Source organism: Amaranthus tricolor, chromosome 17, assembly GCF_026212465.1.
Source record: "Amaranthus tricolor cultivar Red isolate AtriRed21 chromosome 17, ASM2621246v1, whole genome shotgun sequence".
NCBI classification, from domain to species: Eukaryota; Viridiplantae; Streptophyta; class Magnoliopsida; order Caryophyllales; family Amaranthaceae; genus Amaranthus; species Amaranthus tricolor.
The window spans coordinates 19,166,198-19,181,479 of NC_080063.1; the positions used below are offsets into that span (position 1 = coordinate 19,166,198).

Sequence of the window (15,282 nt, forward strand, 5' to 3'; positions counted from 1 at the left end):
TCATTTCTCTAATAAAATAAAATAAAAATTAACCAATACATATGAGAGTTATTTAATTTTTTTAAAAAATTATAAATATTTTTTTTTAAAAAAAGAAGGCGGTTTGAGTATATGCATGTTGATAAAGTATATCTAAAATATGGCACACAATAGGCTAATAGCAAATTGACAAAGTCTTCTATATCTAGTTATTTTAGTTTATCCTTATCTTCAATTTGTTGAATATATCTTCACCTCTTTCGTGTTGTTTTTATCTTGTTAATTAAATTGAAATATCTATACTTACTTTATTATATTATATTTATTATTTATTACTTAATTAACTTTACCAATCCCTAGTACTCCTATATCTTAATTCTTATGAATGATATTTGTTATTGTCTTCTAATTTATTTTGATTGTTTAGAGTTCATCTTTGAAAATTTTGGTCATTATATATCCACGTATAAATGTATATAAATATATATATATATATATATATATATATATATATATATATATATATATATATATATATATATATATATTCACGTATAAATGTCTACTTTTAATCTGTTTCACTAAAATTCAATTTGATTCTCATCACTTACAAAAAATTAATATTCTTTAATTTTTACATAAAAATGGGTAAAGTGTGTTTTTAATAATTTAATTACATAAATTTGTGATATTTTTAAAGATTCAAATTAATTACATAAAATTGAATATTTTGGATATGATATTCTACATACATGCATAGCTCTGATCACAACATTAATAATCCACATTATTGGAGGATTATTTGTTTTCCATAATGCAAATATATTTTCCATAATGCACATTATTGGATGATTATTTGTTTCCTACAATGAAAATATATTTTCCATAATATGAATATTAATTTGTTGCAACTTGTTATATTGGATAATTTGAATATGAGCGGGTATATATTTGAATTGGAATTACATATATTTTCCCTCTTATTTTCGTCTATAAACTTAATATATTATACTCTCCGTTCTCTAATGTTCATACCATTTGAAATATTCCATCTTAAGGATAATTAATTTGATTAATATTTTTAAGACATATTTAGAAGAAAAAATATATCCATGTGAGATCTCGTTAGATTTGTCTTAATGTATGCTTTTTTATTATGTATTTTTTATAATTTTTATTATGTGTTTTTAGAGATATTGAGGTTTAAAATTTTCTTTGAAAAACTATACAAAAAGTAAACGGAGGAAGTATTTAATAATACACATTCAATTAGATAATTTGAACTTTCATGAGCAAAAGATAATTTGAATATTTGAATATGATCAAGATTTATATTCTCTCTCTTGTTAAAATTTTCAATTCATAATAATTAATATTAGACCGAAATAAAAAATTAACAAAATAATTATAGATTACAACTCTAAAATAATAATGCAAAACTCACAATTTACAAAATCAAGTCTCAATCGGTCGAATTTTAGTCAATTAGTTGAACAATCAAAAGCTAAGAGATCTAATTACAACTCCCTCCTATTCAAACTACTAATTTTATTTTATTTTTTCTTTTTAACATTTTAACCCTTAATATTTATAACTATTAAATAACTTAAAATTGTAGAAAATTAATATTAACCCTTAAGAATGAGCTATATCTATTCCAATTACCAAACTGGTCCAAACTGTGGATTATGGAGATTAGTCAGATAACAATTTCCCAAAATCATGGATAAAGTAGAAAGTATAAACAAAACTTCTTTACCATAAATATACCATCTTGTATTCTTGCTTACCTACACCTTTTTATACCATCTTCTTCCTCATCTATTCCTCAAAAATCAACCTATACTTCTATAAACTTACACCAATATTTCCATCTAAAACCCACAAAAAATTAATTAAATTAGTGTTAATTTGTAATTGTACCTTTCAATCCACTTCTCTCTTTCTTTCTCATAAGATAACACAAAAAATTCATTCTCTAGATCTCAATCTTATTTGCTTCTATTTTTTCCCATTTATTTTTCCTATATAAAGGTTGAGTCTTTATAACATTGACACACATATTCTATTTTTTGGAATATACCCATTTCACATTTATTTCCCTCCTTAACAATTCAATCAAATTTCCTTATTTTTCAACTCAATTTCGCTTCTTTAGTCCATCTACATTTGTGGGTATCAATCAATTTTCCATTTTTTCATCAAGATTCAAACTTTTCAAGATTTGGGGATTTTGGATTTTGGAAGGTGGAGAGGTTTCTTATCTCCCCTATAAATTTAGTTGTTTTTGGCAATGTCAGCCGATTTTGGTGATGATGTTTCTTACTTAACTTTATTGCCAATTTCTTTCATTTTTGTTTTTATTTGTTTGATTTCAATTTTGAAGAAGAAAAGTAAGGATGTAATGGCAGGAAATGAACTTTTTTGGGACGATCATAATCTTCAAAGACTTAGATGTTCAGTAAAAAACTATGATTGGGGTAAAATTGGGAGTGATTCTGAGGTTTATAGATTGTATAGTGCAAATTCTGTGAGTAATAAATTGGATCCCAACAAACCTTATGCCGAATTTTGGATGGGAACCCATGAATCTGGTTCATCTTATGTGGTCAAGAAAAGGAACATTTTGGGTAATGCAAAATGTGGAGATTCTGAAGGTGATACTCTTAAGGCTTGGATTGCAAAGAACCCTAATGTGCTTGGTAATAAAGTTGTAGAGAAATGGGGTTATGATCTACCCTTTTTGTTCAAGGTAAAATTTTCTAAAATTTGGCCATTTTAATTAGTTTTTGTTCTTCAAATGTTTTGATCTTACTGAATTTAATGTATACTTTTGTATTCCCCATTTGTTTGTTTAACTAAAATTCAATGTTCATTACACTAGTAAATTTACATGTAGTTTTTGAGTTAATTTAGACCAATTCAAAATTTTATTTTGTGTATTATCATTATATGTTTTATGTAATTGTGATTTATTGGAATTAGTAATGAATCTTGGGACAATTATAGATTGATTTGTGCCTAATAGGAAGATTTTGATCATTTTAGGTGTTGTCGGTTGCAAAAACATTGTCTATACAAGCTCATCCATGTAAAGAGTTAGCAAAGGAATTGCACAAAAAGGATCCTAGGGTTTACAAAGATGACAATCATAAGCCAGAAATGGCTCTTGCTATTACAAAATTTGAGATCCTTTGTGGTTTTGTTGGAATAGAGGTAAAAGGAGAAGCTATGCTTTCCTTTTTTTAATTGATGAATGCTTATAATTTGATGGTTTTTAGTTATTTTGGGTATTTGGTTTGAAGCTTTTGATGATTCTTTTATGCTTTGATGGTCCATTGTAACTTGAATGAGTAAGAAGTTCATTTCTAACCGGAGTTGTTGGTTACTTTGACATGATCTTTTGTGAGGGACCATAGCGCAATAATGTGTTAATGATTGCGGTAACGAACATGGTGATGTGGTAACAGGTGTTATGCGGTTATGATAACTTCGAATATTCCCCTCTTGAAATGATCCAAAACATGGATTTAAAATCTTAACAACTCATAAATACAAAATTGTTTTGTTTTTCAACGCTTATTCTTTATTGAGGCCGTCTCACCCTCAATTGAGTCAACCCAAACTCTAAAAAATAAAATTGGTTCCTTTACAAGTGTGATATCAGATTTCATTGTTTTTTTTGTTTTTTTCCTAATGGGCTTCTTGTATGAGCTCGTCTCACATTATACAACATAATGCAATGCTATACGGCTTTGTTTTTCACCATGTGATGGTCGCCTTTTGTTCTTGGTAGAGCATAGAATTTGTGATGCGTTATATGGAGACCGGAGAATAACATCCTCTTTGCTACTACATGCTAAATTTGTCTGATCATAATGGTTACATTTGTGTCTTTATCTGTATGCTCTTATTTGGTGGTGGTTATGTGCAGTGTCACATGATTTGCTAATGTCCTCGCGAATCGCTAATTGAAAAAACCGAATTATGATCGGTTTTGGGCTATTCTTGGGTAAATTTAAATTGTGAATTCAAAAAGTGAATTAGCTTGCGAATCATGTTACACCGGTTATGTGTCTCTTCCTTAGAAATGAAATGTCTATAGTTCAAATATTGAGTGGCTCATAAAACCTCAACGTTCTTGTTAATGCTTTGTTTCGTTTCAACTTTAGGATCTTCAAAAGATTCTTAAAGGCGTTCCGGAAATCTCTCAGTTAGTTGGTGCTCCTGTAGTAGATCAAGTTTTAAATGTCACTTTAGAAGACGGCGAGGGTGTAGTTAAAGCTGCATTGAAACAACTCTTTACCCACATCATGTCAGCAAGTGAGAATGTCGTCGCTGAGGTTCTGTCTCAGTTGATTAGTCGCTTAAGGAAGAAGGAAGATGTAAGTTTATTCGTACAAGTTTTGTTTTGGATTTACTAATATGTTTTTAGTTTGCGATGAAAATTCGTGGGTGAATTTTTGCAATAAAATGGTATGGCAATGTCGAGATGGTGCTTTTCCAAATTTCATTTGTGACTTGACTAGTTTTACTTGTCTGCATCATTCAAGTTTTTGGTTTCCTTGTGCTGTCTGGTATGATGTCGGCCTTAAATAATTAGATGGTTGGTGCTTGATTGGTTTCAAATCCTAAGAAGGAATCACTACATTATGAGATTCTCTAGTCTTCGAAATTTGACTCATGCTAAATGGTGCGACTGTAGCAAGGATGCATTTAGATATATCTGGTCATTGAATGAGTCTTCTCCTTCTATTCGTGTAACTTAAACTTTAAGCTATTCCTTCAATCAACAATCAGTGTGTCCTTTTCCGTTTCACAAATTGTTGTGAGAGAAGGTTTCTCCGAGAGACACATTAGATATATGGGTTAAATAGCCCAATTAATACAAACCAAAGAGAAAATAAGAATGTGGGCTTTTTGTTTTGAGGTCATCTCTTTAAGAAACGGTCTCTCACAAGAGTAGCTATTTCCGTTTCTCTTCCCTACAACTTTGTTCTTTCATGCATATGCATGGGTCCTTAAAATCATAGTCGTGAATGTGCGTTGGAAAGGATGTTATCAACTCCATAACATTTGTTTTTAGTACCAGTTAACATCAGAAGAGAAGCTTGTCCTGCGGCTTGAAGAACAATATCCCGGTGATGTGGGCGTACTGGCTGCTTTTCTAATGAACTTTGTAACTCTTAACCCTGGTGAGGCCTTGTGGTTGGGGGCCAACGAACTTCATGCCTATGTATCCGGTGATTGCATCGAGTGTATGGCAACTTCAGATAATGTTGTTCGGGCTGGTCTAACTCCGAAGCAAAGGGATGTGAAAACTTTGTGTGAAATGCTCACCTACAAACCGGTAAATGGACTACTTCCCCGTTTTTTTTTTCATTTTTATTGTTTTGTATATAGATAGAAGCCAGAATTTAGGAGTTCGAATTTGTTTTGTAGCGAATTGTTCTCCAGTCGTTCTTCGGGAAGTACTTGTATGTGATTAAACAAGTATTCCCTCCGTCTCTCTGATTTTGCAACACTTTGATTTAGTTACGTTATTGCGAGAAATAGTGGGGACATGATGGAAGTATTGCAAATGTTGTAGGCTATATTCAATGTCGTGCCTCACGCCTTATTTACAGCACTCTTATCTGACGTAGTTGATATTAATTTCAGGGTCGTCCTAATATTCTTAGGGGCTTTAATGTCGAGGGCACCGAAGGACGCACAACAAGGTACCGGCCTCCATTTGAAGAGTTTGAGGTAGATCATTGTGATCTTCCTGAAGGAACTTCGACCAAGTTTCCGGCAATGGCTGGACCATCGTTATTTTTGGTCACAGAAGGGACGGGAACAATAAGTACTACGCCCTTCTCGATGGAGAATATAAGGGTAGGCGATGTGTTGTTTGCACCGGCTAACACAAAATTGAGCATAGCATCGACTGGTAAACGGTTGCAACTGTATCGAGCTGGAGTGAACAGCAAATTCTTGTGAAATCTCTGCCATACATGCCATATCTGCTGCATAGCTTATTTTTCAGATAATTCTTTTGGCTATCTCTTTGCATCATTAATTTCACTATTTTGAGATTTGATGTAACTTTATATATCTGTTAATTTTAGCCAAAAAGAAATAAAAAAAGCTTATGTTGTACACATGCTATCACAAAAGAGTATAGTAAAAGAATTAGCAAAAGAAAATTTTCACATATCCGTCCTTTGTGTTTTCTTTTATGTCTTGTTAATATGTTTGTTGCTTTAAATTCACTAAATTATATTTTAAAATTTCTCATGTTGATTGCGTTTGTCCAAGGAAGTTGCTTGGCATCATATCATATTATACAATTTAATAGGATAATATGATTTTAATGAGCTCTATCAAGACTAAAATGTGCAAAATTTAGAAATCTTGATCCTTGCCTTTTGTAGATTTGTTAAAATAGTCGAAATTAAAATGTTTTGGTTTAACAATATGATATAAGAATTTATCGATTTGCAAAGGATTTGAACTTGTTAAGGGCTTTATTAACCAATTTTAAGACCCAAAACATAGTGCTTTCAACAATGTCAACTCTCCAACCATTAATATCCGTAAACCCTGTCAATAAAACTCTTTGCTTTATTGTCTATATTTTTCTAAAAAAAATACTTTTCACATTGTTTTACATTTAATTTTTAATTTGAGAGTTTTAAGAATGGAATATAGAAACTCTAGTGAGACAAAATTTGTTTCAAGTGAAGCTTACTCAAATAAACTAGTGGTTCAAGCTAGCTAGCAACTAGCAAATAGGTCATATTGCATCACGTTTGTGTTTCTCTTGCCATAGTGACATCAATTTCAAAATCTTGCTTCGGAAAGTTAATATCTAATATGTACTTTAAATGAGATAAGACTTTAATTTTTAGCATAAAAATATAATATATACTTCAACTAAGATAAGACCTAATTTTTTACAGTAACCCGATTAAGTTTATGAACATTGCGGATCCTTGCATTGGCTCAACTTGTGTCAGCACAAACACGTGCAAATTTTAACTGTTATATTGGTACACTTGAATGAAAACAAGACGAGAGAGTAATTTTGTCCACTTGCTGAATGATGGGGCTTTGTTTTATCATGCCAACTTTTACTAGTTCAATATGAGTTGATATACGATTCAAAATATAGCGTCAAAAATACGCCTAGTTATTTGTTAAGTCTCTTGGCATAATCAAGGGATGTTAAGGCTTAACATACTTTTGCACGGTGTATTCCGGCAAATTTTGTGACCATTTCGTGCACAAAGAAGCTTTTCATTAAGTGCTAAAAATCAAAACAGAAAAATCTAACCTGAACCACTAAAACAGACAGTAGGGCAGAGGTGTATGAGAATAGAGCAGCAAACTGCATGAACCAGAACCAACAAAGCTGCAATACAATTGCTGGAATTTTGGGATGAACTTAGATATTGCTTTTGCCCACTCAAATAAGAGAGGCACAAAACATCATAACACATATATAACAAACATTCATGTATGTGTAAGAACGTGATTAAGAAAATGTAGCATAAAGTAATCAAGTAAATATTAGAAGACTTTTACTCGTAAAAACGGGCCAAAGGTTCCACAAGCACCATCCAAAACATGAAACATGAAATCTTAGGCAACAAAAGAAATCCTCATCAATGTACTTTCTTTATCCTACTTAACAATTCCAGAGCAAAACTTAATGATAGGGTACTAAGTCGGAAAATAAACAAGATTTCTGAATAGGGAAACCCAAAATTCTGGTGACATCCCATATGCTAACTTAAGCCGACTCTGTCATAGGGTATTCAAACACTACATCTTTCCCACAAAGCTTTCTGTAGACACCAGAAAATGTCTCGAGCTTGTACTCAGTGTCGTTCTTGGTTTTTGGGTCCAAGAAAACCTAAAAAGAACCACAAAGACAAAATGCTTCAATAACTCAACCGAGTAGGCTCTCCCAAAATCTACGAGGTTATAAATTAAGATTGAGCTTACCTTCATTATCTTACTGCCATCAAGGCGGTATCGGCAGCGTTTACCAACAATCTCGGCAGGTTGGACAAGGTCTTCGAGAATGTTCTCGTGCACAGAGGTGAGAGTACGGGATCTGGGCCTCTTGACCGCAGAACCCTTCTTGGGTGGTCTCACGATCCTTCTAGAGGCAATGACAACAACATCCTGCCAAGGTTGACAATACAATCATAACTCATACAAATACGATATCTGTTGATTCAATCAATAAAAGAGTAGCATCAAATATACAGCGAAGGTTGGAAAAAGCAAGAAATTGGGTATCATCGTTAATGTTACATAAAATAAATGTCTAAGATAGGTAACAAATAAAAACCTATTAAGCAAAAATGGATACAGAAAAAGAGAATTCCACACTTGTGGTCTAATGAGGATTGTGGAATGGGCAATAAAAAAACAGGCAGGAAGAGTCTAAGAATAGTGATCAACAATTAATACTAGCCACAATTTTTTGCAATTGATGTTCTTAAACTAAATAATCTTATAAATGTTTACATCTGATATTGTATTGACAGTCAGTTCCATCGACAGTTAAATTATGTTTCTTATTGTATCAAATATATCGCATAAAACACATCCTAAGCTAAAATAATGGATGTCGGTGGTACCAGACAAAACACAAGGTAAAACCAAATTACCTTGCCACTGAACTTCTTCTCTAGTTCCCTCACCAACCGGATGTGAATTTTACGGAAAGATTTTCTCAGCCTGTATGGAACATGAATGATGACAGCTTTGCGGTTGCTGGAGATGTCAACTTGTCTGCATATTGATAGAGAAGTAACATAATCATAACTCAACGCATATGTATACTAAGACAAATCCTGAATGCAAGAGTAATGGCACCCTTACACAGCAGAGGTGATGAACAGATCCTTCAACTCACTTTGAAGATCTTTGTTGGTGTTTTCCAGGTCAAAAAATGCCTAAAAAGAAACAAAAGCTTGATTAAGGGCTACTCTACGTAGGCTCTCAGCCAATTACATAATTAGGGCAAAACTATAAATATCAAGTGCCAGTATACCTGGGCAACAGTCTCCTCAAAGTCAGTTGGGCCAACACCCTTCTCTTTTTGTATTTTCCTCAGAGCAGTAAACATCTTATCCTAATACAAAAGATAATAAGATGTAAATCAGCTCAAAGATAAAACAAGTCGTCTTAAATGGCATTTTAAGATCAATTTTATAAATAATCTATCGCATATTAACGTCGATGCCAGGCACAACACCAGGTTGTGGCATAACTGCACCAAAAAATATCCTAATGCCAATCATATAAGTCTACGGTAGGTAATATCAATGGTAAGAGAATACTTGATGCTATTACTAGAGATCACTTTTCTAAAACAAGTGAAAATTTTTGGATGATGGCGTGCCTGAACCAGCTATTCAAGAGTACAAATAACCAAGAGGGCATACTTGATTGAAATATCTACAATAACAACAAGGTATTTAATATGCAATACAGAAATCTGTGTGAAATACATATATCAGAAATCAAAAAAAAAAAAAAAAACTAGCAGGAAAAAATTCATTTTTAATTGTCATTTGTTCAACAAAACATTGAAATGAAGAATTAATTTTGCAAAACAAATATCGCCAACAAATCCAGTACAGAACCTATGAAAAATCGAATTGTTTAAACGTATACAATAGTACATTACTATAAAACAGCTTCAGTGTACACTCCAGGACACAGACAACTGTTTTGTTTTTTATAATATCAAAAAAACATATAGATAAATCAATTCATGAACAAGTTCATCATACGACTAGAGAAGAAAGTAAACGAAATCAAGAAAAACAGTATTTAAGGGATTATAACTCAATCCAGAAATATTTTAACATTGAATTCTTTTAATCAAAAAAACACACATAAATCAATTCATGGACAAATTCATACGAAAACAAAATAAAAGAAACACAGATGAAGAAAATGAAATAGAAGCCATACAGAGTAAGGGAGATAAACCCTAGCAGATGAATCCGGCGGCAACTGAAAAAAAATGTGAGAGAGGATTGAAATGGGAAGAAATTAGGGTTTTAATATAGTGGACAATTTTTTTATCCGACTTAGATCAACGGTTCTAGTTTATTGGGCTTTTGTAGGGTGGACGGCCCATCATATGTAAACTGATTCACCCTGTATTTTGTTTTTAACTCGTCTTGTATGAGACCGTCTTCACATGAGACGAACTTGTATAAATTAATCAATTTTTATAATCAATCATTTTAAAATAGTAAATGATTATTTTAATAGACTAAATGTATATGAGCCAACCAAATTAAATTATCCTCATAATAAAATTGTTTTATAAAAAAATTGTGTACTTTTAGGTCGCCCAATTTCAAGGAGGGGAAAGGGAACAAAGATTATTTTATGTTTAAAATAGTAAAGAAATAACAAAGATGATTGGTAAATGACTTTTTATTTGGTTGTTATTTTACGCTCGTATATTCATTTGAATGTTCAATATATTATCTTGGGTCGAGTTAATTTTATTTCTTGAATATTACATAAATAAATATCTTGACAATTTGATTTTAAATTAAATGTATGAGTTATTTCATATATTAATCGAGTCAATTTGACAACTCTACTCTTGGCCTTTTGCTTTGTCAAATAGTAAAAAAACAAGTCCGATTAAAGAATTTTAAGACAATATAAAAAACTAGGAGTATTATTAGCATATTTGTTATTGTCTTTTGGCTTTATGACTCACTTAACAACTTGCTAATCATCTAATATTTTAAAATTGGTTAAACTAGCTAATAATTTAAACTGAAACATATTATGATTTGCCAAACAAACTCAATGTTTAAATGAACATATTTAGAAAAACTTACGGTAACATTTCTACATATTTTGTCACTTTTGCTCTTTTAAGTTATATTATTTAAATAATTTATCAGTTACAACATTATAATTTAAATTTTTTAGACGCATCAATAATTTATGTGAAATATAAACACGGAAGTATCTATACAAAATCTCGTATGTGGTCGCCTTACGCGTGGGACCAAAAAATATTATACTTGCTGAATTCAAGCCTTAAAACACACATATTAATACTTAAAAAATCAAATCAATACTTAAATCCTCTACTCCAAATCTTTCTTCTTTAGAGGTTTAATCTAATTTTTAGCTATGGATTTAACCATTAAAACACTCATTCCACCAATTAAAATGCCAATTCTAACTCTTAAAACTCCGATCCCATTCCTTAATTTTATGTTTTACTTACGTACTTCTAATTTTAAAATATTAATTTCAAGACTTAAAATGTCTATCCTAATGGTTATTTAAGACTTAGTTTGTCAAATTTAAAATTTAAAATGCCTATTTTAAGATCTAAAATGTCTAATTTAATATTTATTTAAAATAACAATTTTAAAATTATAAATTGGACATGTGAATGATTGCACGTATGCGGCTCGTCTCACGCTAAGTCTATTGGGTTTAGGCTTATTTTATTTTATTTTATTATTTTTTATTTTTTATTTTTTCTCTGTGTTTCGAATTACACTTTATTAATAAATCTATTCCGTATTCAAGTTTGTAAAGTGGGAGTAGTGTTTTACAATCGCTACTATAACCGTGCATGCTTCATAAATCATAACTTCCCTTCACAAATCAGCCGCAATTTCTAACACTTCCTTTAAAAACCCTAATTACATAGAGAAGTCATTCAAATTACTTAGCTTACAAACCCCTAAACATCAAACCACAACAGAGGATATGGATCTGGAGAACCCGGAACCCGTTACAGAAGATGGAACTACTAAAAGAGTCAGAGAAGAAAATGAGGAAGAAAACAATGGCGTTTCGAAGAAGCTGAAAGTTGAGGATGATAAGTCTGTTGAAGAAGTGAGGATGGAGAAGATTGAAGAAGACAATGAAAATGGTGAAGAAGAGAAAGGGAAGGAAGAGGATCCAAAGAAAACTGATGAACCAGTTAGTTTGGGTCCGAAAACATTCGGATCATGTACTGAATTGTTTGAATATTTTTGCAAGTTGCTTCATCACAGGCCTTCAAATGTTCAAGTCAATAAGGTAATACTAATTTTGATTGTTTGTATTGATATTTGAAACCGTTTAAAATGGGATGTTTGTTGAATTGGGTATATCTTTTGTAAGTATAATTATCATTTTTATGTTTGAATTTTTTTATTATAGTTAGATTTATATTTGTTGAATTGGGTATTTTGATTTGCAAGTACAGTTATCTGGGTTGTTTCAATCAAATATTATTGCTTTTTTTATTTTTTCTTTTGAATTTGTTATTTGTGTGTTTTTTGTCTAGGATGAACCCTAATTAAATCAATAGTGAATTGGTATATCTTTGTCATGTTCATTTTTTTCTAGTTTGGAGAAGTGTTTGTTTATTAGGAATTTAGGATTAGGGTATTTCAGTTGCAATAGGTGGTTTTTCATTCCCTTAGAATTCTGCTATATGAGATATAGTTAAGTGCATTGTGTAATTGATGGCAGTAACACTGTATTGGAATAAGTGGGAAAGAAAGAAAGGGATGGGAGGAAACCATTCCCCCCCACCTCTTATTTAGGGGTAGTAGTTTGTCGCACGCATTGGACTCTTCAATTTACCTCAAGTACGTTTGCAGTAGGACTGCGATAGCATAAGTGTACACTTTGCACCAAAAATTGTATTTTTTTTATAATTTAGCGACACATGCCTGTCCCGAGTCTAGCTGACGGAGGTAAACACCACCTCTCCAATGTTGCCATAGTATAAAAATGCGGTAATGGTCGCCATTGCAGTAATGAAAAAGTAATGCGGTTGTCATAACGCCAAAAAAATATTGGTCAAAACCATAAGATATGCTTTAAAAAGATTAAACCCACGAGAAGATTACCTCCAAGATTGAATCTTTACAAAGGTTGTGTGATTTCAGCTTCAAAAGTCCTTCATATTCTTGATTTTGGCCCTAATTTCAGAAGACAGAAGGATAAACGGAAAATAATTGGGAGAAAAATAGTGATATACTAAAAGGGTAAAATAGTAAACCCATGTTGGCCTTTTCCCATTATTTTTTACGCACGCTATACTTCTTTTGGCATTGTTTTATACTAGTACTTTTATCGACTGGTACTCACTTAACGGTGTTTCATCACCGAGAATTTGGAATTCTTTGAGTTGATCTTTTCCTCTCTTCATTCTTTTTTCTTTTGTTTTTTTTTTCAATTTTCAATTATTCTTTTAGAGCAATTTGTGGGGGTTTTCTTCAATCTGTAAATACAGTTTTTGAGTGGTTTTTAATGGATGTTTAAGTAATCATTCTATCAATGTTATTGTAGTGATATTTTGTGTGGGTGTTTGTTAAGGAAGAGGAAGAAATCGAAAAAGGGGAGGGAATATTTGGATTTTTAAGGAAATTATTATGTGAAGTTACCTTAATAAATTTAGTGTCATAAGTAAAATTTTAATTTACACTAGAAAATTTAGTTTTTTAACTTATACGTAATAATTTGCTAGTAGAAATTTTTGTAAAATTCAGTAGTTTGGAAGAAGAAGATGAATAATCCTTAAGATTTTACTTCTTTGAAATACCATTTTTATAAGTTATATAGTATGGAAGTATTCCATTCTAAATTTGAAGAACTGTCTAGGGTTTGATCCATCGTAACATATATATGGACGATACTAAAATGACTACTCAAACTACGTGCTTTTATTTATGTGAAGTTGTATATAATGTTTGCTATTAATTGTCAGTAAAAGAAAACCTCTTTGTTATTACATGTTAAAATATTAAATAGTGCGTACATCTGACCCCGCTTTGGCAAGAGCCACTTAATGGTATATGATAATAAGATGTTGCATAAGCTACATTCATATATGTATGTAGAATACTTGAGATATCTTTATACTTATCTTCACATTTGGGCTATTTTGTATAGAGTGAATCAGTGAAGAAATCCAAACACAAGATGGTGGCTAATCTAACAACAAATTTGTCTCAAGGTATTTGCTCATAATAGGCTTTGTTATTACAAGTTAAAGAGTGTGTATTAACATATGTTTTGTCTTGTTTCATTGTTGTTATATTTGAATGAGAACTTAAATTATATGCGCTTTTTATTTATTTGTAGCTGTAGATGATGTTTGCTGTCGAAAGGCAATCGAAAACATTTTTTTTTAATTATTAACAAGGATAATGTTGTGTATATTCGACCTCCAAACCGTACTTTGGTGAAAATCATTTTATAGCTTTAGGGTAAGATTACACTAAGAGATGTTGAATGTAATTAAGATGTTTTATTTTACATGATATAAATGTAATAAATTTCCTAGTTTTTGTCCTAAGGTTGACTTATGTTGCTTCTTACAACATGTTTGAACTTTGAAGGTGGCCAATCTCTTCTAAGGGGTCTTACCAATTGTAATGGCTCTTGTTTACCAAAATCACAGGCTATCTTGTAAAGCTCTACAATCATCTGTACAATTTCATGGATTTTGCTTTCTGTTTTCCATATTTGTAATAACTGAACTCCCATTTTTTTATTTAATTAGTTTATTAATTTCAAAAAATTGATTTTATTGGGGTGTATGGTACTATTAGTTAGGGAGAATAAGGTATAATCTTTGTGAGTGACGTTATCTTGCACTTGTTTGTTTTGGTTCATGTAGCTAATAATATATTGTTGTGATGAAGACGTTAGCATTGTTTATAATTACAAAAGTTTCGAGTATATGTAGACTAAAGGGTGAATACTTGTTATGAAAGGTGGGTTTTGAAACTTGGGGAAGTACAAACTATGCAAATGCATGGATTGAATGGTAGGAGAACTAACATTTATGGGTTCATAATTATTGGTAGTATTCTGCGATTGTTTGTATGCCATTTTTCGACGACGTGAAAATGGTGATTGCTGGAGATTTTTATTGTTTTGATCATGATTTATTGAATGACTTGTTCGATGCCTATATGCCAAGTATCTTCTTTTGGTACAACATGTGCTTTTTTCTTGTTTTCTGATTCCGTAAATTGCATCGCTTCAGATTGCAAGAACTTCATGGAGATGTTCCAAGAGGTTGCGGAATCACAAAAGAAGCAAGAGGAGAATGAAGGCGCTGTTGTTCGCCCAGTGGACTGGACTGTTGTCCGGGGGTCCAATGGGAGATTTGCAGCCGGCCCTAGTTCTTCAGGCGCATCTGAGAGTGCGGGACATAATCTCGTTGATAATGAGCCGCCACGGGGCAGCAGGCGCTCGCAGTCCGCTGGAACGGACTGGTTAGTCACATCGCCCCAGCCC

At 31.8% G+C, this 15,282-nt stretch overlaps 3 protein-coding genes across 5 annotated transcripts; 2 read left to right on the forward strand and 1 right to left on the reverse strand.

Annotated features, from left to right (window-relative positions):
* Nucleotides 1-1,660: 1,660 nt before the first annotated feature.
* On the forward strand, nucleotides 1,661-6,177 carry LOC130804013 (mannose-6-phosphate isomerase 1-like). Of its 2 annotated transcripts, none has more exons than XM_057668300.1 (5): nucleotides 1,661-2,731; nucleotides 3,028-3,195; nucleotides 4,152-4,364; nucleotides 5,066-5,329; nucleotides 5,641-6,177. In XM_057668300.1, exons 1-5 carry the CDS (start codon nucleotides 2,273-2,275, stop codon nucleotides 5,959-5,961), a joined length of 1,425 nt encoding a protein of 474 aa, XP_057524283.1. In that variant the 5' UTR covers nucleotides 1,661-2,272; the 3' UTR covers nucleotides 5,962-6,177. The 2 variants fall into 2 exon arrangements, with proteins under 2 accessions (XP_057524283.1, XP_057524284.1); XM_057668301.1 differs by having other exon boundaries at nucleotides 1,667-2,731; nucleotides 5,072-5,329.
* Nucleotides 6,178-7,519: 1,342 nt separating this feature from the next.
* On the reverse strand, nucleotides 7,520-10,089 carry LOC130804014 (40S ribosomal protein S7-like). The gene is made up of 6 exons (XM_057668302.1): nucleotides 9,961-10,089; nucleotides 9,032-9,112; nucleotides 8,860-8,933; nucleotides 8,646-8,769; nucleotides 7,972-8,154; nucleotides 7,520-7,879 (listed from the first exon to the last, which is right to left on the reverse strand). Exons 2-6 carry the CDS (start codon nucleotides 9,104-9,106, stop codon nucleotides 7,757-7,759), a joined length of 579 nt encoding a protein of 192 aa, XP_057524285.1. The 5' UTR covers nucleotides 9,107-9,112; nucleotides 9,961-10,089; the 3' UTR covers nucleotides 7,520-7,756.
* A 1,495-nt stretch (nucleotides 10,090-11,584) lies between these two features.
* On the forward strand, nucleotides 11,585-15,265 carry LOC130804085 (protein EMBRYO DEFECTIVE 514-like). 2 transcript variants are annotated; one of them, XM_057668412.1, is made up of 3 exons: nucleotides 11,585-12,060; nucleotides 13,927-13,990; nucleotides 14,376-15,020. In XM_057668412.1, the coding sequence occupies exons 1-3, from the start codon at nucleotides 11,746-11,748 to the stop codon at nucleotides 14,447-14,449; spliced, it is 453 nt and encodes a 150-aa protein (XP_057524395.1). In that variant the 5' UTR covers nucleotides 11,585-11,745; the 3' UTR covers nucleotides 14,450-15,020. The 2 variants fall into 2 exon arrangements, with proteins under 2 accessions (XP_057524395.1, XP_057524394.1); XM_057668411.1 differs by lacking the exons at nucleotides 13,927-13,990; nucleotides 14,376-15,020 and adding an exon at nucleotides 15,029-15,265.
* Nucleotides 15,266-15,282: the final 17 nt, after the last annotated feature.